The following is a 23,147-nucleotide window of genomic DNA, read 5'->3' as shown; positions in this document are numbered from 1 at the left end:
ACTTTTTACTACTTTAAAACAATACAATTAACAAAATTTGGTCTCCAAATATCATTTTGAAAGAAAAGAATTGAAATGTTTTCCGTAAAAAATGTAAAAATAGAATATATGAGTTCTTCACCTTCTCTTCCTCCCTTTTCCTTTTCTTCTCTCCCATTTCCACCTTCTTCCCCCCTGCCTCGTCTCCAGGTTCAGTCAACTCAAAACTCCATTTTTTGGGAAATGCATTATTTCTTTGAAATATTTCACCTGAGTCATGAATCTAGTTTTCCCTTGAGTTCCCTTGGACAGAAAATTAGTGAAATGGCTAAATGATTTTTAAAAAATTTCTCAGGTGTACTCAGGGTATGCAAGGTTAAGATCTGGGATCAGGGAGTGTGTCACTGCCAGAGATGTAACAATGGCTTTCCACTTACTATTTAAACATTGTCAATTTACCTTGTTAAAAACAAGCCTCCTCAACTGCTTTTCTGTGTATCTCCCTGTGTTTAAGGTAATCACTTAGACAAACAAGTTTCTCTAACACAAGTGTATTGATAAATGGCATTGCTTAAGCCTGGTATCAGGCCTCTTTTGTACATTTCTGAACTTCTGTAATCCCTTTTTCAATTTAACTCAGTTATCATCTGACCCCAAGCCTAAGGAGGTCAATGGAAATGCTCCCCATTGCCTTCACTTAGCTTTTAGTTATGCCATAGAAATAGGTTCTTATAACACACTGCCTGCAGAGCTGATGCAGCACACAACCATCACGCCATATTTCTTCCCTTGACAAATTCTCTCTCATTTAAAAAAAAAAAAAAAAAAAAAAAAGAAGCAAATTGTGAGTATAACCAGGTTGGAAGAAGAACAACCACACCAATCCTTAAGTTTTGGAGAAAAGAACCCAGAAACTACAAGTTTCCCTTGATTTATGCTTGTTCTTTATATGTGAATTTGCTCTTATGTGATGAGCATATTTAGACCCGTAATTTGTTATATGTGAGGTAAATTCACTCTTACACAATCAGCATAAATGCACGTCCCCCCCCGCCCGCAGGTAAGTCTTTGCAGGGAGGGGAAAGGGCCCCACTCACCCCAGCCCCAGCTTCAGCAGTCCTGGGAGCGGCCAGTGTCAGCAGCCTGCAGCTTCTGGGCTGCACTGTGCTCCACCTGTCCCCTGCGCCTGGGCTCTCTCCAGCTCCTGGGCTGCACTATGCCATGGTGCAGGCAGCTGATGTCGGCTACTCCCAGGGCTGCTCCAGCATGGATTGGGGTGAGTGCGGACAAGAGGAAGCCTGGGAGCCACGGGTGCAGCACTCACCCCAGCGCTGGCTGCAGCAGCCTTGGGAGCAGCTGTCATCAGCTGCTTACACTAGGGCATGGTGCAGCCCTGAAGCAGAGGTGAATGGGGACAGGCATGGTGCAGCCCAGAGGCTGCAGGCAGCTGATGCTGGCCACTCCTGGGACTGCTGCAGGCAGGGCTGGGGTGAGTGCCACTCTGTTCCCTCTGCTTTGCTGCCTTGTGCAGCCCTAGGAGCGGCACCCCTCCCCCTGCCCCTTCCCTAGTCCCAGCCTCACTCCCTTCCTCACTGCCATGGGAACCTATCCCTATTTGTTATATTGTAAAGTGGGTTCGCTTTATGCAAATACAATTTATGTGCCATTCTCTGGGAATACATGTACAACATAAATTGAGGGAAACCTGTATTAATTGTAAAAACTAATAATCATAAACTATAAATCTAGGGAAGGGACATATCTGTACAGTACCTGACATCATGAAGTCCTGGCCCTTGTTTGGAGTTCTTAGATTGTACCCTTACACAAATAATAAACCAGCATAAATGATACCAGCTGTCTCTATCTCTGCTGTGAATGTGGGACACTGGATGTATTTACCAAGAGTGCTTGAGGCATTTAGAGGTCTTTGCCAGTACATGTCTTAGGAAAAAATATACTTTAAGAAAAAATAAAAAACTTAAAATCCATGTAAATGGATGCACAGCACACTTGTCTGGAGCTAGGCAAAATGTTATGTTTAGCATCCTTTGGCTGAAAGAATAGCAGATCTGTGCAAGTCATCCTAAAGCCATGTGGCACAGGAGACACAAATGCATCACCACTGATTTGTCGTATTGTGTGACGTATTAAAACATTGTGTTCTATTTATATCCCATATTGGAGATGAGGGGGCACTGAAATAAAAATACTTGCAACTCCAGGTACCCCACGGGTAGCAGCATAATAACATACTGTCCCACTTGTTTTAGAGTATGAAATTGAGGCTTAAGGAACCACATTTTTAGCCTCATGCTTTTTCAGATAGAAATATGTAATTCAGCTCTTGTCTTGAATATACTCATTGTGGTGCACAACTTTCTGCTGTCTCCACAAGTCAACCAGCATCCTTTGTTCACCAGTGTGTAAACAGTTTGGTATTTGAGAGGAAGAGGAGACATTATATATAATATTTATTTCAAGAAAAGCAGGACAATATTTTTAAGTGGAACAAGAGAGGATTTAAATCTGCTTCTGATCAAAGTGATTCTCACCATATACAGTGGTAGGACATTAGATATTGGATCATAGAATCATAGAAAATTAGAGTTGGAAGGGACTTCAGGAGGTCATCTAGTGACCAGCCCCCTGCTAAAAGCCGGACCATCCCCAGCTAGACTATCCCAGCCAAAGCTTTGTCTAGTTAGGTCTTAAAAACCTCCAAGGATGGAGATTCATCAGCCTCTCTGGGTAACCTGTTCCAGTGTTTTACTACCTTTCTAGTGAGAAAATTCTTCCTAATATTGAACCTAAATGTCCCTTGCTGCAACTTGAGCCCATTGCTCCTTGTTCTGTCATCTGGCACCACTGAGAACAATATATATCAATATATTTGCATGGCATTGTTTTATTACCAGTAGGGATCTCAGTACCTTGTTGTAAACTGGCAGCATAGCTTCACTAACTGACAGTTATGCCCCTTTGCATCATCTGAAGAGATGGCTCCTAAAACATTTGTAGGCCATGTTCTGTTTATTCAGTGTTCACCAATCATGTCTTCCACTAGTTGTTTTTTGTCTTATATGTTGTCAGCTTCTGAAAAATAAAGTACAGAAACACTAAATGTAAAGCATACTGAAAGTATTTGTATAAGCATAATAACAATTTGCACCTTTTAACGTAAGACAGCGGAATATTTGCTAACATCAGCTAATTATACAACTGCCTACAAGGTAGTTAAGGAATATGCTTGCAGTTTCTTAAAAAAGGGCTGTGATGGAATGCAATAGCTGTTTGACAGCACTGAACAGCATGATGCATTAATTTGGAAGAGGAAATAACAGAAGACTGCAGAAATTTGGCAATGGAAAGTGCAAGATGAATTAGTGTAGGTCCAATGGAATCCATTCAACTGTAGTTTGGCCAGGACATTCTGACTGACACCTTGCAGGCATTGCTGTTAACTTCTCTTGCCATGTTATTGAGCCCAAATGATCAGTACCTGATCCAAGGGTACATCCACGCTGCTGCCTGCAGCATACCATAGAGATACCAGAACTAACTAAGTGAGTTAGCTCAATCTCTGGAAGCTGCCTAACTGCAGCATAGAGATCCACAAAGAGCTTCTCAACCGAGGAGCCTGTCTATAGTTAAAGTTAGCTTAGGCATCTCTCTACATTACACTGCAGTCCACTACTATGTAGACATACCCTGAGGGAATAACTGCCAATGATTGAATCACCAGCAGCATTTCAGACATCATTTAAAGGTTCCTAGGAAGTCTCCTCCTTGAGTATTTAGTTGACTTAGGCTTTGCTTGTGGAATCTGGGGGGAATCATTGCACAAGGTTTATGACTACATTTAATACGTATAACTCTGCTTAGTGTAAATCAATCAGCTAAGTTCAGCGATGGTGAAACTAATAACACACACACACGCATGCTGTGTTTAAAACTCCCCTCTTCTTTACTTTCTCTTTAGCTCCTGCTAGTTATTCTCTTGCCTATCAAGGCTCATTCAGATGCTGTTCTCTTGCTGGTTTATGACTTCTTGGGTCATTAGTGCTATTTTAGATGCTCACATTTTTTCTGGTTTCTTAGACTTTCCCAGCCTACCAAGACTTTTCCTCACTTCCTATACTGTGTATCTTCCATTTTTCTGTTGGTGCTGTAACTAACTGGGTTAGCTGTATTTATCCTGATAGGCTGACCTATAACAAAAGTAATCACCTTACTAAATATCAAGATAAGTTAACATTTATTTATTGGCTTATATGTATAGTGTAGTTAGTACTAAATTTTCTTAGAGGGTCTGAGCCTGGACCATTGTGCTAACAGGAGAATAAATAAAGGCAAAAGGAGGAACATGCATATTTGGTTGCATGTAAAATCTCAATATAAATGTGACAAGGCACCAGTTCTGTAATAACTTTGTCACTCGTCATGTTACACCAAAAGTTAAAAGGAAGTTTATCCACATTGTATTGTACAGCATGCAGAACTTCTACAAATAGGCTTTCTCCCTAATTTGTGTCTGGAGCTCAAAGATAAAAGAAAGGCAAGAAGTTTACTTGCAAGATGATTTTTTTGTTTTTGGTTTAATGGTAAACACAATGGCACTAGATTAAAAGTGAACACAATATTTGTACATTCTGTGATCCTGCAGACCTGTTGGGGAAAGAATTAGTAATGTATCTATATATCTGGTAAAAATATCACAGTGACTTCATACTCACATTTGTGTAAACATCATCTCATCAGCTCTAGATACTTATACAGGAAACAAATCTGAAAGCTCCTCTAGTGTTCTATACTTAGGCAGGTCAGCCGGCATATGTCTGGTCTGAAAATACCCGGTTTTACTTGGAAGCCCTTATTTTAAGGTTTCTGTCTTCAGAGTTTGTAGCAAACATGCCCTCTACATTTCGCCGCATGCTGATTCCAAGGCAGCTTGCCCCTCTGGGTTTCCATTAAGTGCTTTATTAAGAAAAACAAAAAAGAGATTGGTGAAAACTGAGCCCAGACTGAATGACTAAATATTGCCATAATATTCCTGAACTGACAAAGTGAGTATCAAATGTTTTTTTTTTTTGCTGCTAATCATTGCAGTATGTGAACACAGTTTGTTCTGTCTCCCACGCCCCATCCTCCCTCAACAGAGTTCTTAAGTCAAGTTACTCATTCCTATTTTTCTTTTTTAATCTATCTAAATTTCTATATTGATTGCAGAAGGCTTTGAGTTTTCTGCAGTATAAAGAAGGGGGGAAAACACCCCAGTAAAGTGACATAATAAACTGAATGTCCCCTACTAGAAAAGCACAATGATTGTGGTTCTCAAGGGTAGATCCCTGCATATCACATGTTTTACTTTCCAGTTGTGAAGTAAAGTAAGTAGGGGTGTAATAAAAAAGGTATGTGTTACTAAGAATAAATCCACAGAAGACCAACACTAATAACTTGAGCCTTTTAGCTATTTAATTATTTTTCCATTTTTAAAAGTCACTTCTGTCACTATTGGTTCTGTGCATATGTGCAAATCTAAACAAGACAGAATTAATATAATAATGCCAGATAAGACATAACAAATAGCTGAAAGCTGTTTCTTAATCTGTTCCTGGAAGAGCAGAGCATTTATTGTCTGGTAGATGTGCACCAATACATTGGTCCAATATTGGATTGGCACCGATATAAAGAAAATTGACTGTATTGGAAATTAGCCTGATGTGGTTTATAATTTGGCTGATAAATGCCCATGTGTGCATATAGCCGCAGCACAGCATGCAGGCAGTGACGAGCACAGCCCGGCAGTTTGGAGAGCTGCATGCAGCTGGTAAATCTGTTGTAGTGGAAGGGGAGGGGGCAGAGAGAAGGGAAGGGGCATGGAGAAGCAGATCAATGCCCCCTTCAGTGAGGGTTGAGTGGGGCTGGGGCAGGCACTGCCCATCCAGGGTGGGGAAGGGGTGGGGGGTAGACTTACCAGCTGGATGCAGCTGGATCAGAAATTGGATTGGTATTGGCTTAATTGCCTCCTTAAAAATCGGTTATTGGTATCAGCCCCCAAAATCTCTATTGGTGTACTCCTATTATCTGCTGGAAGATGCATTTAGTAGGCATCTAGACCAGTGGCTCTACGTTTTGAGATTCAGGACACCTATCCATAACTTTCTTTAATTTGGTGTCACCCCACCGCTGTTGTGTTGGGTCAACTTACCTCAGTGGTTCTCAACTGTGGTGTTGCTGCTACACTCTGTTCCATTTGCTCTATGCACCTCTGTTTCTGGGAGGAACATGGCGGGGAGTGGTGTTAGACTGGGAAGGGCTGCAACAGGACCTGGCTGCCTGTTTTAGGCTTATCTGGCTGTGCACAAGGCATGTGGGGTGCTTCCACTTGACCGTTGTAGTGGCAGCGCCTGCCCTGTGGCATCCTTGAAGTGGTCTCTTAGCATTCTGGGGTGCCATGGTGCTCTGGTTGAGAACCACTGGTCTAGACCATTGGACAGCTTTAGGATATTTACCGTATTTTTTGGACCATAAGACGCACCTGACCATAAGACGCACCCAGTTTTTATGGCAGGAGAGACTATGTGCGTCTCTCCTGCCATGACGGGCTCCTTGCCTGCCTGTCAGGGCACTGTGCTGCATCACATAGTCCCGGCCGGGACGTTACCTGGTACCGTACCTAGCTGCCTCCTGTCTCAACGTTCTAATCCTGTCAGTCTGTCAGTGTCACACACACACACACGCAGGGGAGGCGTGCGCTGTGCCGATCATGTGACCTGACTGACATTGAGACTCCAGGAGGCGGGACTTCCCCCACACACACAGCAATCCACAGCATGGGAACGGCAGCGGACAGCAGACAGTAAGCGGGCGCATGGGACCACAAACAAATGTTCTGGGGTACCACACTGTGACCGTCGGGCTAGGAAAGGGGAAGGGTGAACACCCCTTCGGGATAGCGGCTCACGGTGGAAGGGTGCCGCTATTCCCCTGGGCCGCCGTTGGTCCGGAGTAGATGTTGGGTCACCAGGCTCCCGCCCTGGTTCTCGCCCGCCACAACTTGTTGTAAGGTTCAGTGGGACGGCTTCTGGTTCTCCGTAGCCCGGGTCCCCGACAGTCACGTTGTGGGGCTCCGCCACCCCCTCACACCCCGGCCTCACGCCCCCTTGGGTCCTCTTGTGCTCGAGGCCCTGGCCCTCGCCCGGACCTCCCTGGCGATGCTCCTCGCCGGATCCGTTGTCCGTGGCCAGGAACCTATCCGGCCAGCACCAAGCCTTCGCTCGGGGTCCTCCCGGGGGTACTCCCCACCGGGTTCCCGGCCACTAGTGTCCGGCACCGGTCCAGGCGCCTACGGTGCCTTGCCAGCGCCCTCCCGGGCTTACGCGCAAACCCCCGACCTGTAAGTTCCGTGGGCTGGCGGGGCACAGTCCCAGTACTCCCCGTCACTGGCGTCCTTCTCCTCTGGGTCAATCCACCACTCTCCGCTCGGGGTCCTGGGTCTGGCTGCTGCTGCTGTCCCTCTCTCCGCCGGGGCGGACGGCCCCTCCCCGCCGGGGTCCGCGCTCCCGCCTGGTGCAGAGCCGCCTGCAGGCTCCCCTCCTGGAGCCTCAGTCTCCGCGGCAGCGAGTCCCTCCTTCGGACTCCTGCCCCGTCTGTTCCGGCCGGCCATTTTTATTGCCGGCTCCCGGCCACCGGCACGGGCGCCGGCTTCCGGTGTAAACAAGCGGCGGATGTCCCGCTTGGGCTCCGCCGCCTCCGCGGGCAAGCTCTGCCCCGTCTCCCCGGGACACGGCATAAACAAGCGGCGGGTGTCCCGCTCGGGCTCCGCCGCCTCTGCGGGCAAGCTCCGCCCCGTCTCCCCGGAACACACACCTTCGGACCATAAGACGCACCCTCGTTTTCCCCCCACTTTTGGGGGGAAAAAAGTGCGTCTTATGGTCCGAAAAATATGGTAGTTAGAAATGTAGTACAAGAGGTTAAAAACACACTGGTCTTATGCACATAGTATTTCCTCCTTGAAGCAAATACCGCATTTACTTGCACACCATATGCATGCTTTCCCCACAATTCACCCTTCTGTAAATGGGACGACTGTCTTGAGCAGGGACACTGATTTAGAATAAAATAGAATAAAACAGAATAGAACAGAAGCATGGAGGAGAAGAAACATGGAAATGCTATGCTGCAAACTGGCTGCCAGCGTCTCTCTCAGCTAGCTCGCAAGCTGGGTGGTGGGGGAGCAAATCCAGTATTAACCCTTTCACATCTACTATTGATTGGGAAGTAGCCTTTGACCAAGAAGTGTTTTGCAGCACAGTGGACACATCTACATAGGCTACAGGAAAATACTGCACAGTAAACTTTCCCTGGCAGGACATGTACACATGTGCCCATTGGGAGCAAATTTCCTCCAGACAGGAGCAAATATGCTCCCAAGGGGAGCAGTTCAGCGCAGGGCTATTCTAGCCCTGCTGTGCCCCCTACAGGAGTGCCAGCCCCCTACAGGAGCGCCAGGTGCCAGCCGCAGGCTGGTAGGGAGCACCTACTCTGGTCTCTGGGGTGGTGGGGGAAGCCCCACCTCTGGAGCAACTGTTTTCCAGTCCCTGTGGATCAGGGCATGCGGTTGGGAAAATGTCTCCTCCCCTAGCTGCTGCTTCCCAGGCCTATGCGCCAACCAGCAGATCAGGGCATAGGGCTGGGAAAATATCTCCTCCTCTGGCTACTTCTTCCCAGCCCTATGCCTCAATTGGTAGATTGGGGCAATGGGTGAGAAAATGTCTTCTTCCCCTGATGCTGCTTTCCAGTCCCATGCCCTGATCCCCAGTGATCTTGATTTACAGGTAGAAGGCAGCTGTGCAGTAGATTAATATACTGCTCAGTAAATGGTGCACACATGCAGACAGTGATGCTTTACTGCTCAGTAGGTTAGTCTACTGTGCAGTAAAGCATCTTCATAGAATCATAGGAATCGGGTCGGAAGGGACCTTGTAGGTCTTCAAGTCTGACCCCCTGCCTGGGTAGGAGAAAAAAACGGGGCTCAAATGATTCAAGCCAGGTAGGCATCAACCTCCTCTTAAAGACCCCCAGGGTAGGAGCCAGCACAACTTCCCTTGGAAGTTGGTTCCAGATCCTAGCCGCCCTGATTGTGAAGTAGTTCTTATGGATGCCTAATCTAAACCTACTCTCCAACAATTTATGGCCGTTATTCCTTGTTATGCCAGGGGGCGCTAGGGGAAACAAGGTCTCTCCCAAACCCTTCTGATCCCCCCTAGTGAGTTTATAGACAGTCACCAGGTCCCCCCTCAGTCTTCTCTTGTGAAGGCTGAACAGGTTCAGGTCCCACAGTCTCTCATTATAGGGTCTGCCCTGTTGTCCCCGAATCATGCGGATGGTCCTCCTCTGGACTCTCTCCATGCTGTCCACATCCCTCCTGAAGTGGGGTGCACAGAACTGGACACAGTACTCCAGCTGTGGCCTGACCAGTGTTGCATAGAGGGGGAGGATCACCTCCTTGGCCCTACTTGAGATGCACCTGTGGATGCACGACAAGGTCTGGTTAGCCCTGCCAACCGTGACCTCGCATTGTCGGCCCATGTTCATCTTGGAGTCAATAATGACTCCAAGATCCCTTTCTGCCCCCGTGCTCTCAAGAAGGGAGTTTCCCATCTTATAAGTGTGCTGCTGGTTACTACTGCCTAAGTGCAGCACCCTGCACTTGTCAATATTGAAACACATCCTGTTTATGTTAGCCCACCCCTGTAACCTGTCCAGCTCTTGCTGCAGTCTTTCCCTCCCTACTAGTATGCTCAATACACCCCAAATTTTGGTATCATCAGCAAATTTAAACAGGTTGCTTTTCACCTCGTCATCCAAATCGCTGATAAAGAAATTGAACAGCGCAGGCCCAAGGACCGAGCCCTGGGGGACTCTGCTGCCCACTTCTCCCCAGGTTGAATATGACCCATCCACCACCACCCTCTGAGTATGACCCTTCAGTCAATCTGCAATCCATCTGACTGTGTAGGCATCAATGCCACAGTTGCCTAGTTTTTTAATGAGGAGACGGTGTCAAAGGCCTTACTGAAGTCCAGAAAGACTGCATCCTCAGCGACACCTGCATCCAATGCTTTTGTGACCTGATCATAAAAAGCAATCAGGTTGGTCTGACATGACCTGCCCCTAATGAAATTGTGTTGGTTGCCCTTGAGCATCATCCCTGAAGCCGGCCCATCGCAGATGTGCTCCATGATGATCTTCTCAAAGAGTTTCCCTAGGACTGAGGTAAGACTGATGGGCCTATAGTTGCCCAGGTCCTCCCTCCTCCCTTTTTTAAAGATGGGGACCACGTTGGCTATCTTCCAATCATCTGGCCCCTGGCCTGAGCACCACGAGCGCTCGTAAAGCCATGCCATGGGCCCTGCAATAACCCCTGCTAGGTCCCTCAACACCCTAGGGTGGAGAGCATCTGGAGCCACTGATTTGAACATGTCCAGCCCCTCGAGAAGCTCTCTAACCCCATCCTCCCCAACCTGAGGTCTGGACGCATTCCCCTGGAGTCCGTCTTGCATCTCGGTGGGGAAGTCCAGGTCCCTGCACAAGAAAATGGAGGTGAAGAATTGGTTGAAGAGGTCTGCTTTCTCCTCTGGCACAACCACCATCTTGTGTAGATACACCCCATCTTTCCATAAAAAAGCTAGCCCTAGGGTATGACTCTGGAAACATCTTTTTTCTGTATTCTGCCTTCCAAAAAAAAAGGTACATTTCTTATCTGAGGTAGGTGGTACACATGAAAAGTATTGTCCATGATAATAGAACGGTGAGGATCAAACATCTCTAAATGCTTTGGGTCAGGATGTAATCTAGACATGCTGTAGCAGCACAGAATAAATTCAAGCTATTGGTTACTCCTTTTATGGTCACTAGACAAACTTTCTCTGCCCATTGTTTGACTTCCTTTGTCTTCCAATATTGTATTTGAATTAATAATAACTGGTCTTTCTTTCAAATGCAGATAGCGATGCTGTGTGTACAGATTCAGATAGTATTCTTTCAACTGCTTTAGAGGAAACCAAGAATGAAGAAGGCTTAAATTATCTGGTATTTGTCAGAGAAAGCAATCCAGGTAAAGAAAACAGCAGTTCAAATGGATGTAATAAAATCTAACTGTGTCATTTGGAGAAAAGAAGAGTTGGCACAATATGCAGATGAAGAAATAAGCCAAGGAAAATGTCCTTCACTCCACCCTTCTGTCAGCAATCCTGAAGGCATGAACTATGTCTGTGGTCTAATTTATTTTCAGTTTAAGGAACTAGCAAGTTTGTTTCTTGTGGTAATTAGAGATGTAAAATATGGGAAAATATCATAAGGAAATGGATTTTGTATAATAGAATAGAAATAATAACAGAACAGCACATGACTATTTTGTTCAAGAATTTCTGAATTTTATGACCTCTAGTTTTGTAGGAAATAAAGTAAGGGAATAAAATATGTAATCAGCTAAGACGTGATTCTTCTGTAACACTGAATTATCCATTCTCTATCTAGTATGCTCATCTTTTTTGGCAGATAACAAATATATTGGCACACACCCATGCATGCTTAAAAGGAAGTGCTAATAAACTATTGTATATATTATAAAAATGTTTTCCTCTGGTTTAGAGAAACAAAATCAACTGACATTTTGTCTCAAATTTAGATTTTTTTTCCCAAAACAAACTTTTACAAGCTGAAAAGGCCATTTAAATGTTTTAATGGCCATTTATCTTTTTTTACAAGAAATTCCATTTAAAATTAGAATTCAGCCAACAAATGGTGATTATTCATCAGTGGTGGTAGTTTATTTTATTACTTAATTTAAAAGAGAAAAAGAAAAGATTCTAGAACCATTTAGACCTATTAATTTGTGCTGTTCCTTATTTGTGCATCCATATGAACCTACCATGCTATCTTTGTCCTCCTTACTCCTTCTGTTTGTCTTATTTCATATTGGGTTATAAGTTCACCATGTCAGGAGCTTTCTCTTATTGTGATTAGATTAATGGGGATGCACTGGCAACTGGAATTCCGGGAAGATACAAGAGACCATGGTAATCAGTCATGATGCAAGATTAAAAGATGCTATTATCCTTCCATGTATTTGGAAGTCAGAGCAAATTATTTGACAAGTTTCCCAGGTGGCATATACCACAGTGTGGAATAAAAACACATTGATAGTCAACTGAGACCATGTCATAGTGACTTGTAATTCGGCAAGTTAGAGATCATTTTCCTACTCTGTCAAATGTAACCATATCACACTTTTCTTTGCATGTCTCTGATGCTCCCTCTTCCTTTATAACATCAAATATAAGTTACAACCTTGTCTTCGCCTTCTGATTAGAATTTCACCCAGCAGCATAGTTTGGTATTTTGGTCTAGCTAAAGGCTGCTTGATGGCTGCTCAGTGACCTACATGAAATATGTTGACAATGCAATCCAATTCTGCCTGTACAGTTGCTCACATCACAAAAACCACTAGAGAGAACTTTGAGAGGTAGTTAGCCATGTTAGTATGAAGTCATGCAGAAGGCAGGACATAGCATATCATCTGACAGAAGGCTGTCACCTATGAAAGTTTATCTCTCTGAACTAGTTAGTTTCTAAGGTGTCATCCTACCCTGCCTTCTGCCTAGAAAGAGTTTTGGTGATGATCTTAGCAGAGTGGCCAAACATTTAAGAGGCAAGGAGAACCTTTTTAGCTTTCCAGCCTCACTCTGGATTCATTATCTATGTGATAAGAAACTGTCATTGCCCAGCCTTCATTTATCTCTGAACTGGCCAATCTCCAGCTCTGATGGAACAAGATAAAGATGTTATAGAGGTGTTATGACATAAATTCTTTATAAGTCTATGGGTAAACATTTACTGTACAGAATTATGATTTATTTGAAGAAGAAAAAATCTCATACGTGTGTGTATGCACGTGGTTCTATATGGCATATATGAGATGTTTATAATCTGAGCTTTCAGAATGACTATTTTACTCATTGTGCCTTTGCTACTGGTACAAGAGGCTCTCAGTCTCCCAACATAAGAGGCATCAATATTTATTTTGGCTTTCATTGTTTAAAACATGACCTCAAAGTTCAATATGGGGCACATCTACTAGTGCGTAGGGCCATTAGCTACTGGGACTGTAGCACATTGAGCCTGGGTTGAGCAACCCTGGCTTGCAGGGGGTCTGAGAGGCCAGCTTGGCAGCCAGGGGCTGCTTCCCCTGGGTCAATGTACTGTGCTAGGCACAGGGGTGCTTCAGCATGGGGCTAGACAGCAGGCAGCCCCTGGACTGAAGCACCATTGTGCCCCAGCCAGCTCCTCCAGCATTTACACATGTGCTACTGCAGTTTTTTACTGTGCAGCCAGATATAAGTAAATACAAGTACTATCCTGTTGCAGAGTAAATTAGTTTACTCCAGTGTAATAGGGTCACATGTATAGACACGGAGATGTATACTGCAGAGCTAATTAGTCTATTGCACAGTAGATGAATCCATTAAGGTTAAAGGTCCTCTCCAGTCCATCACGCCATTGAGATAGCTTGGAAAAGGTATTTCATTTTCTGTAGCTAATGTCACACAAGGGAGCAGTGTAGTTAAAATAAAATCCAGACACCCTTAACCAGGGGTCCTGTTTACATCTGGAGGCAGCTTTTGTCAGCAGTTTGGCATAGGATTTGAACTCATGTCTTGAGCACTGTAGTGAAGCACTAACTCAGTAGCATAACTAGGGGAGGACAACTGGCCACTCTGAATGCCAGCTTAGGAAGGGAGGGGCAGAAAAATATCGGCTGCTGCCTCAATCATACAATTACACCTGGGGCACAATGGGAGCTGGAAATCACCACTGGCCCTACACATCCCACTGCCCTGGGTACAGGGCTGCTTTGTTATACTTCTGTTGTAACTACTTTGCCTGAACATTTTTAAGTGCTTCACCAGTAGCAGAAGCTATTTAATAAGGTTGTGTTTGCTGTAGAGCGATGTAGTTGTAATGACCTTTGAATTTCCAGATCTTAACTATTTCAGACAATAAAACACTTTGCTGATTAAATACTTGCATTGTTTTTTCAAGTAAAAATGGTCTTGAAATTAAAAGACTACAAAAGGGGATGTGAAACACCCATATTTTGTGGCTCAGTCCTTCAAGCAGTCAGTACTTTGGGTCTTAACCAGCAGTCGCTGGAACTGCTCATGTGCATAGAAATGGGCAAGTGCTTAAGCATTCTGTTGAATCAGGGCCCAGGTGTGTTATGCTTTCACACTCTTCTCTTCATAGACAATGAAACCCATTTACAGTAAGTAGTTTAACTGACAAAAGAAATCCCAACTGGTATGATGCTTCTGTAGAAGCCAGCATCAAAATGTGAAGTTTGAAACATGAATCATGAATACACTGAAAGTAGGGCTCTTTATTACAAAGCATAAAATCTCTTTAACAAAAGGATCATTCAGCGACACTGTATTAAAGTAGAAGGGCCAATTCCTCAGGGGGTGTAAATCAACACCCCTAGTGCTGATTTACTGCAATGGAGGTCTTCATACTTTGAAAACTTGGCATAAAATTGCAACTGTGGTGCTGCATTAATGCATTACAGGTCCAATTCTGCTCAGGTAAATCCAGTATAACGCCATGGATTTAATGCAGATTTAAAAAATCATGTAAATGGCTATTGGTCATAATATCCACAGCAGCATCACATTTATAAAGCTTATGCCTGGCAAAATCTTGAAAGATCTCTCCCTGGATAACGCATGTGGTTGGACTGGAATGTGTGTAATGTTAATACTTTAGCCATAAAGACGCTTGGTGTGATGCTACAGTCAAGCAGTACAAATATCCCACATGGCTGTTCACTTTTATGTCATCGACATTTTTCACATAAGTCAAATCTGAACCATTATAGTATGTTCTGGGAGGTGAGGATTCATGTAAGGTAGCTGGAGCAGGGTTTTACATAATAATTACTGTAGATCCAGAGAAGAGCAGGCACATAGCAGTCAATGGTTTTATATATCTCCCATTATTACAAATATAATACAGTACTATGTGCCAACCAATAACCTATGTGAACCATGTATCAACTCCCATTTTCCTTTGACCACTTGCCCGGCTGATGCCTTCCTTATACAGGCACAGATGCTCAAATGTAGTTTTACTGAAGGCAATGGGATGGAACTGATATACTCTAAGGATCTGGCTCATTAAAATAAAACAACTGAGAGTGATGGGCTTCCTTTCAGTAATTTGGCCTCTGTTCCTAACAAAACTACTCTCTTCTCAATTACATGAAATCACAAACAGTAGTTCCATAATAATGTGTGTGTATATACACCATATATATGTAATTGTGATTTGATGTAACTGTGTGTGTGTGTATACACACTCATATATACATACATACATACGCATGTGTGTGTGATAATATAGTATCACTCCCATTGACTACTACATCTGACTTCACTTTCTTCATTGATTACAAGTGGGTTTGCAGTTCAGGGGAGTTTTTCCCACATGGTCACACAACAGAGTGAGTTGCAGCAGGTTGATTGCCAGGTGGATTTTTCAAACGATCAGGACTCTATTTATAATGACACTTGGCACTTCCAACTGACATTATGTTTTAACTCAATTAAATAGCCAGAAACCCTGAGCTTCAGAGCCAAGTGATGATGCCACAGTATTGTCATTATCCCCAGGACGTGACTGATATTACAATAAAAATAAGGACTTTTTTTTAGACTGAGCTAACTTTTAAATGGGGAACTGTAATAGCTGGGCAATGTCAAATTGTTGTTATGCCCATTGTTTTCACTTGTCCTCATGGCTGTCCTCATGCCAAGTTCACTTGTCCACTTGGCAAATGGTTTGGGCTAAATTTCAAAGACCAAGTGATAAGATAGCTATTGTGCCTGTTATCTCATGTATACTAGATAAGTACACATGTACTCATCTCATGTACACAATGTGATTAAACAGACCCTGCCCCTCATCCATTTGTGTTGAGTGGAATTTTGGCATTGACTGAATGGCACAGAGGCTCAAGCCCCCAGTGCTTCATTGGCCACGTGTCCCTGAAAAATCCTGTTCTGAGCATGTACATAGTAGCTATTTTAATACATAAATTAGGGACAACCAATTATACACATAGAATCGTGCATACATAAATTTGGAATTACTTTGCATGTGTATACTATTAGAGCCTAAAAAATGCTGAAAGATGAGTGAAAGAAACTTGTGTTCTGGCTTCTTCATGCTGCCATTCTTGAGGGGCTTCTGTTTCAACAGTATAAAAAGATGAATTGATGCATCAGCCAGTGCAGGCAGAGGTGGGGAATGGATGGCCTTTCTGAGCCACAGGTTGCCAAACAGTTCATCTTGACTATATGTCTAAAGGCCACTGTTTAATAGTAAACAAGGATCCATCTTTTCAGACAGACATTTTGGACAGAATTCTGTTATCATTGTGTACCTAAATGACAGTTTCCAGGCATGTGGCCTTTTTGGCACTTACACACATTTTGTGACTCTATTACATCTCCCATGAGGATGCATGAGCATGCATGTGTATAATAAGCATATGCTATGCACTGACTGGGCAGGTATTAGACTATGTACCATTATATAGATTATGATCTTATAAAGTTGCATAAGTTCTGAAAATGCAGCATGACAAAAACCCATGATTAACAGGCGCTAGATGCCAGAGGAGAAGAGTGGTAGCCCTTCCACACCTTAGGGCCATTAGCTAGGTAACTAGGGCACTAGCTCAGTAAGGAAGAGAACAGATACAAGACCCTTCTCACCCAGAAGGGGTTTGAATCTGCATTTCCTTAACTTCCTATCATGGTGCTCTAACACTGCACTGCAGCCAGGCAATATCTTGGCCTCTAGCCTCCTGGTTTTTGAAGCTTCAGCAGCCAAGAAAGGGAGATATGTAGGGCCAGAAGGAAGAAAACGAGCTAAAGGATGTGGCACTCAGTGAGATGGCTGATGCTCTGGAAGGGAGCAAGCTATCGGTTCTTCCCTGGATACTTGCTTCCACTGCACTGCTCTCCACCTATTTTTATCCAATAAATGTCAGATGCAAAGTGCAATGGCTTAGCTTCAAAAGAAGCATTGGGTGGCACCTAAACTGGTGGCTAGAGCACCATACTGGGAAGTTGAGGGACACAGATTCAAACCCATGTGGTGAGTGGGGCTAGAACCTGCATCCTGGCTGAATGCCCTAGCCAGGCAGCTAGCTACTGGTGGTGAAACACTAGAGTATCACCCTCCTCTTATTCTTTTTTATTTATTCTTTCCCCAGGACTTATGCTCAGGTATGCACAAACAAAGCTGCACACCAGCCCAAGTAATATGTAGCTTCAGTATAAATGTGCAAGCTTGTACATCCATGCTGCAGGGACAATAGAACTACAAACAACACCATTTGTGCAACCAGAAAACTGCCATTTTATAGCCCTAAGTGAAACAGAATCTGCCCTTCATCTAACTCCCTTTGCTCCTGATCAGAGTTTCACTTTTATGTTAAATGATTAGTTGCAGACTGAAAATGGGGGGGGGATGCCATATTTAAAATAATAAATATTGTTTGTGAGGTTATTAGTCAAGTCTTGCTGTCACTGCTTTGCATTTAGTTGCTTCACTGATGTCCACTTATGCCAGATTTACACACAGGGGCTTAAGGCAGTTAAAAGCCCTCATGAGAGGAGTGTGTGTGTGTGTGTGTGTGTGTGTGTGTGTGTGTGTGTGTCTTACCAGCCATATAGTAGTTAAAATTCAGGTTGCCCACTCACATGTTTTAGGACTCCTATTTATTTCCCCCACCCTAAAATTTTCCTTTTGAACCAAAACGTCTCTTGCTTGTATGTCCTGTGGAGAAGTGCAACCAAGTTGCATTTATCTTGCAAGGAATTTGTATTATACTGATATTACTGTATATCAGTAGGAATCTGCAGGTAGAAACACTTAGGAAAGAGTAACAACAAACTCACTGGGCAGAGGCCAGTTCTCTTAGTCTGTAAGTAACTTGCAAAAAAAGTATCCCTAATCCATAACTGGGGCTCCTAAACACTGCATTTAATGCTAACAGTAAATAACTAATAAATAGTAGAATGAGGGCAGAATACATCTTTTTGGTTATATATTGATGAAAGAAGCTGTATTTCTTAGGTGCAAGAAAAAATATAACCAATAAAATGGCTTTTAAAAACAGGATTTCATTTCATTGGATCAAGTTGAGATCAGAATCAATGAAAATGATTGTAAGGGCTGTGGAAACTTGTGAATTCCATGTGACCTGCATATTTTTGAACAAACTTTAAAATTGCATGTCTGGAAATGCCAACTGCAAAGCAAAATAATTAAGTGATTTAAATAGTAAATATGCAAAGAAGGTAAATTGAGACACTCTGAATACACTATTTGCATTTTCTCAACAGAATTAATCTCTGGACACCCTCTGCCTTGACTCTGTATGCTCTCACTGAAGTGGAGGTCATGGCTAGTGACAACTGGGAGCTGCTCTTGGAGTCTCTGTTGCCTTTTTAGGTTATGAGGGTCTCCGTGTGTTTGGGATAATATGATTGACAGCTCCACTCCAGCCCCAATTAGCACCCTATAATTTATTAGCTTCTGCTTTCAGATTATGCGCTAACTTCACAAATATTTCAACCACGGAAACAGCAGGTATCGAGTGTCTCTTTCCTGATCCAGCTCACTGGGGCTGCAGTTAAATACAGGGAGAGAGCTGTGCAGGTCTGTCAAGAGAGAATAATCATTTGTGTCTATGTTGACTGGGGCTGTCACAGATCTTTAAAGCTTCATTGGTGGATGGAAAAAAAAAGATGTAAAAAAAAGATGTGGATAGTTCATGTTGTAGGGTGGGGTGCAGGGCTGAAAGCCAATTTGTCAGCTCTCCCAAAGCAACTTGTGTTTGTTTATCTCTGCTCCTTATGTAAATACCCATTATTTGATGGTATATAAGTAGCATCTGTATGTATGAGTACATCACTCTTCAAGCTTCTGCTCCTCCTGACTGAAACATGAGGCAAACATGAAATTGCAAGGGGGAGAGGAGGAAACACCTCAAGACATGGAGTCAAGTCATGTGAGGTGGCAAAAACACCACTTCAAAGTGCATCCCTCTGTTCCTTCTCCTCTCGTCACTGTTGTACCTGACTCACCGACACATTAGATTTAGATTCTAAACATTTTGGGCGCAGCTACAATCTACATGTTCATTAATGCACCATAATTACTGCACATTGTTTAGTATTTGTATAAGCAAGTACTAAATCAGTGTGCAGTAACTGACTGTACTGTGCAGTAGCACCGGCGTGCAGCTTTTTAGTGATGCTAACTACAGAGTAGCCTAATACTACTGAGCATTAGCATATTAGCATGGTTTTTGTCCCACTTGTTAATGCACAGTTGAATTAGGCTACTGCGGAATTAGTGTCTTGTGTAGAAGTGCCCCCTGAGTTAGTCTTGTTGTAAATGTGTATGGAAGGTGTTGTGTATGGTCTGTGCTAAGGTAAAGATACAGATATAGACACCTATCAGAAAGGGCAAAAATAGTCCCTACTACCTGAGACAAGTGGGCATAGAGTTTAGACCACTTTGATCAATGCTGGGTGCAGATTCAGTTAAACCAAACTTTGTTTGTAATGATGAACAAGCCTAAGCCTCCTTCAGTTTCCCATGTCAGAATCTAGGGTGGATGTGATGTATAACATGCAGTCATATGGGTATGCAAGGCTATCATAGGTTTGCAGGTCAACTTCTAGATTTTTGGAAGATAAAATGTGGCTATTTTTCTTTCTGCTTAGGGCCATTAGCTAGGTGACTAGGGCACGAGCTCAGTAAGGAAGAGAACAGATACAAAACCCTTCTCACCCAGAAGGGGTTTGAATCTGCATTTCCTTAACTTCCTATCATGGTGCTCTAACACTGCACTGCAGCCAGGCAATGGGACCAGGTTACTTTTCCACATAGCTAAAGCAAGTCCATATACAGTAATATGAGGGATGAGCACACAAAATAGAACCCAGGGTGTGTTCAGATAGAGCAAGTTTAGACAGAACATATTATTCTGGCCAGAAACAAGTGTGCTATTTGGATCCTAAGTCCCCTCACCTCAAAGTGTAAGGGTGGTTGGAGGTGGGGTTTCAGCTCATGGGTATCCATACCTTATCATTTGTCCAGTTTTATTCCTTTTCTCCTTGCTACAAAAATTAATAAACTGTGTAACCTAAATGAGGAAGAGACCCCCCCTTCTCAAACCATTGCATGCACAAACATTCAGCTTCTCTCCCTCTCTTCCTGCAACTGCTCCTCTGGGTGGTAGGCCAGGGACACAAGCCAGAAAATCACAGTCCTCGAAAGGAACTGGTCTGCATCCCTGCAGTGTAAAAGGACATGTGAATTACAACACTCAGCCAGAAAAAGATGCATGAGGGCAGCCAGAAAGTAAACTTTGATGTGCCAAAAACATTCGCTGCATTTCCCTCCCTTCCAGACAGGGCCCAATTTTTAAGGCTTTGCTAGAACTTGTCATGGACCTAAATAGAACTTCAAAGGGAAAGCGAGAGGAGAGAGCAGCAGCTTCTGACCTCAGGAGGAGACAGGACAAAATTCCCCAGCGAAAGGCAACACATAATCATTGAAGGGACAGAGGAATTGTTCAGAATCTGCTTTACCTGTCCCTCAACCCATATCGGGGCTTATGTGAATAATTCACTGGCAAAGACAGGGAAAACCAGGATCTTTCTACTAATGTAAGCCCCAATTAGGACAAACCGTTTCCATGCTAAGAGCAGAGGTATCTATGTGTAGCTATAACCCCTCTGCAATAGTCTTTCAGTCACTCCTCTATTGACAAAAGTGCCTGGGAGCCCCTTGTTAAAATTCCACCACCAAAACTAAAAATGCAGGTTAGTTCAACTTCCTTACCTCATATGGAGCTCTCCCCTTCTCTGGATGCAGCTCAGTTATCGCTGCTGGAGACTAGTGATAGCCCTGGAGCACATTAAGGTATTTTTGCAGAGCAACTTTTTCCTTGTGGTATGAACCAGGTTATACCTTGTGCCAGATACCAGCCGTTTTTAGAATGAAAAGTTAAGGGATATACTCAGAGGCTTAGTCCTAACCCTTAAAAATATACACCTTAAATTGTATATTAAACTCTCACTGTATCAATCTACCAGCTGGGTAAACAATTTGAAGCAAGCAATTTATCCAATAAATATAATCCATTTTTCCCTCCTGTAAATTTCCTGTGGGCAGGTGGTGACATTAATTTGTTACTTAGTCTCAACTGTGGAACAAGCCAGGGCAAACCCATGTTAAACCTATAGGATGTTTACAAAATAGACGGTGTGTGAGTTTATGTTCTTCTGGCCACCAGACTGGGCACTTAACAGTTCAAAGCAGAAAGAATCCTTTTTCTCCTTAAAGATGATCTACAAATATTCATGGTTATTCGATACATCTGTTGTACAATAAGCAATAAAACAGGATGGCCACTAGAGAAATTATTTGTGTTATTTGTAGCATCAAACCCCAGTGTATTAGGTACTGTATAAACGCATAACAAAGAAAGAGTTCTTTCCTTCCTAAAATTTTATAATCTAAGACTCCAATCCTGCAAAGACTCATGCATTCACTGATCTTTAGGCACTGTGACTAGTATTAATGAAGTCAATGGAATAACGCAGAGCAGGTAAAACACTTATTTGAGTCTGCATATTTACTATCTACTACATAGAGAGTAATCACTTTAGAACAGGAGCTCCTCTTTTTTACTTTTTGTTTGTACAATGAGGCCCTGATTAGGCCCTGTAATAATAAAGAAGTCCTCCGAGATAAAGAAGAGCACATTGAATCTACATACTCATTCCAATATCCACACATGCAGTCTTTGTGGAAATCTCACTTTTTGCAAACATCACTGCAAATAAGCTCTTACTTAATCACATGTTCACAAATAAAAGGGACTGTGATTGGCAGCGGAATGGATGAGTGGGATAGATTGGCAAAACTATCAACAGATTTTCTGTTCAGTATAATTTACAGACAAAACCCAGCAAAACAAAACAATATTCTCAATGAAGTGAACTTCATTCTGGATCTGGTGCAAATGTTCTCATTCTTTAAAAGTTCCACACAAAAAAACAAGTAAAAAAATCATCCTCCCCTCCCAAAAGAAACATACACAACAATAGAGCCAAAGTTAAATATTGCTTTTTTTACAAGTGCTGTTACCTCGTTTCTTGGTGGGATTCGGACACATTTTGTTTTAAATGACAGAATACATTCCAGTCTCAGAGTATCTTACTACAACCTGCCCAGGACCTGTTTTATTGTAAACTAAGGAAGAAATTATTTTAGGAGTCTTTTGTTGAAAGAATCCTGGCCCATCTTCCCCTGACGCTTGCAAATCTCTAACCGAAAATGGTTGTCATAAATTATATCTCAAACAAATTCTCTGCCAGCTTCTTGCAGTGTTTATACCCAGTGCGTTTTAAAATTCTCATTATTGTGATTCCAATCTCCCCTATAAATCTAGCTACATTCTCGCCACTACTTGATTGAAATCCAAGAGGCAAGATCTGTGTCCGCTTCACCTTCCTTTGCACACTAGATAAGCGCCATTCTTCCATCACCAGAATACACGTCTATTTGCTGTGCCAGCTATATTTACACTTACTGCCAAATTTAAGCTTAAGAAAATAGCCTGTCCTCTTGCATTCATTTTTTTTTTTTGCAACATTCAAGGACAGTTCAATTAAAGAAAACCCCCCAAAACCCAGAAGAGGACAAAACAATGCAGGTTTGGACGGTAGATAAAATATTGTTTTTAAGGGGAAGTAAAGAAAAATATTCACTTCTTCACTGCTGTCCTTGATTGAATCAGTGTTTTGAATTACAGGAGTAATAGGAATGCCATTATACTCCCTGTCTTTTGTCATCTTTTTGAAGAGATATTTTATTGTAACATAGCACCCTTGTTTGTTTGTTAATTCATTGGACAGGGGGACTGAAACCCAGAACATCTCAAAAAGACTGTATTTTATTCTTCTGTATTCACCACCATTTCTTTTACTCGTAAGAAAACATTTTGCACCATA

The 23,147-nt window shown here is 43.0% G+C and overlaps 1 protein-coding gene and 1 long non-coding RNA gene across 2 annotated transcripts in view; one reads left to right on the top strand and one right to left on the bottom strand.

The window, feature by feature from the left end:
* The window catches only part of ROS1 (ROS proto-oncogene 1, receptor tyrosine kinase), a 139,838-nt gene extending 125,800 nt beyond the window's left edge, over positions 1-14,038 (top strand). Inside the window, exon 45 of the mRNA XM_090032152.1 lies at positions 10,991-14,038. Coding sequence (XP_089888278.1) covers positions 10,991-11,142 — 152 coding nt within the window. The 3' untranslated portion in view covers positions 11,143-14,038. The remainder of the gene's footprint in view (positions 1-10,990) is intronic.
* Positions 2,484-5,352, bottom strand: LOC149873074 (uncharacterized). The gene is made up of 3 exons (XR_016439834.1): positions 5,289-5,352; positions 4,716-4,956; positions 2,484-3,075 (listed from the first exon to the last, which is right to left on the bottom strand). It is a non-coding gene; the product is annotated as an uncharacterized LOC149873074 (long non-coding RNA).
* Positions 14,039-23,147: the final 9,109 nt, after the last annotated feature.

Source organism: Crocodylus siamensis, chromosome 1 (genome assembly GCF_052110815.1).
Source record: "Crocodylus siamensis isolate JL-2025a chromosome 1, ASM5211081v1, whole genome shotgun sequence".
In the NCBI taxonomy this organism is placed as follows: domain Eukaryota; kingdom Metazoa; phylum Chordata; order Crocodylia; family Crocodylidae; genus Crocodylus; species Crocodylus siamensis.
Note: the sequence above shows the minus strand (reverse complement) of the source record. Positions and strands in the feature narration are given on the sequence as shown.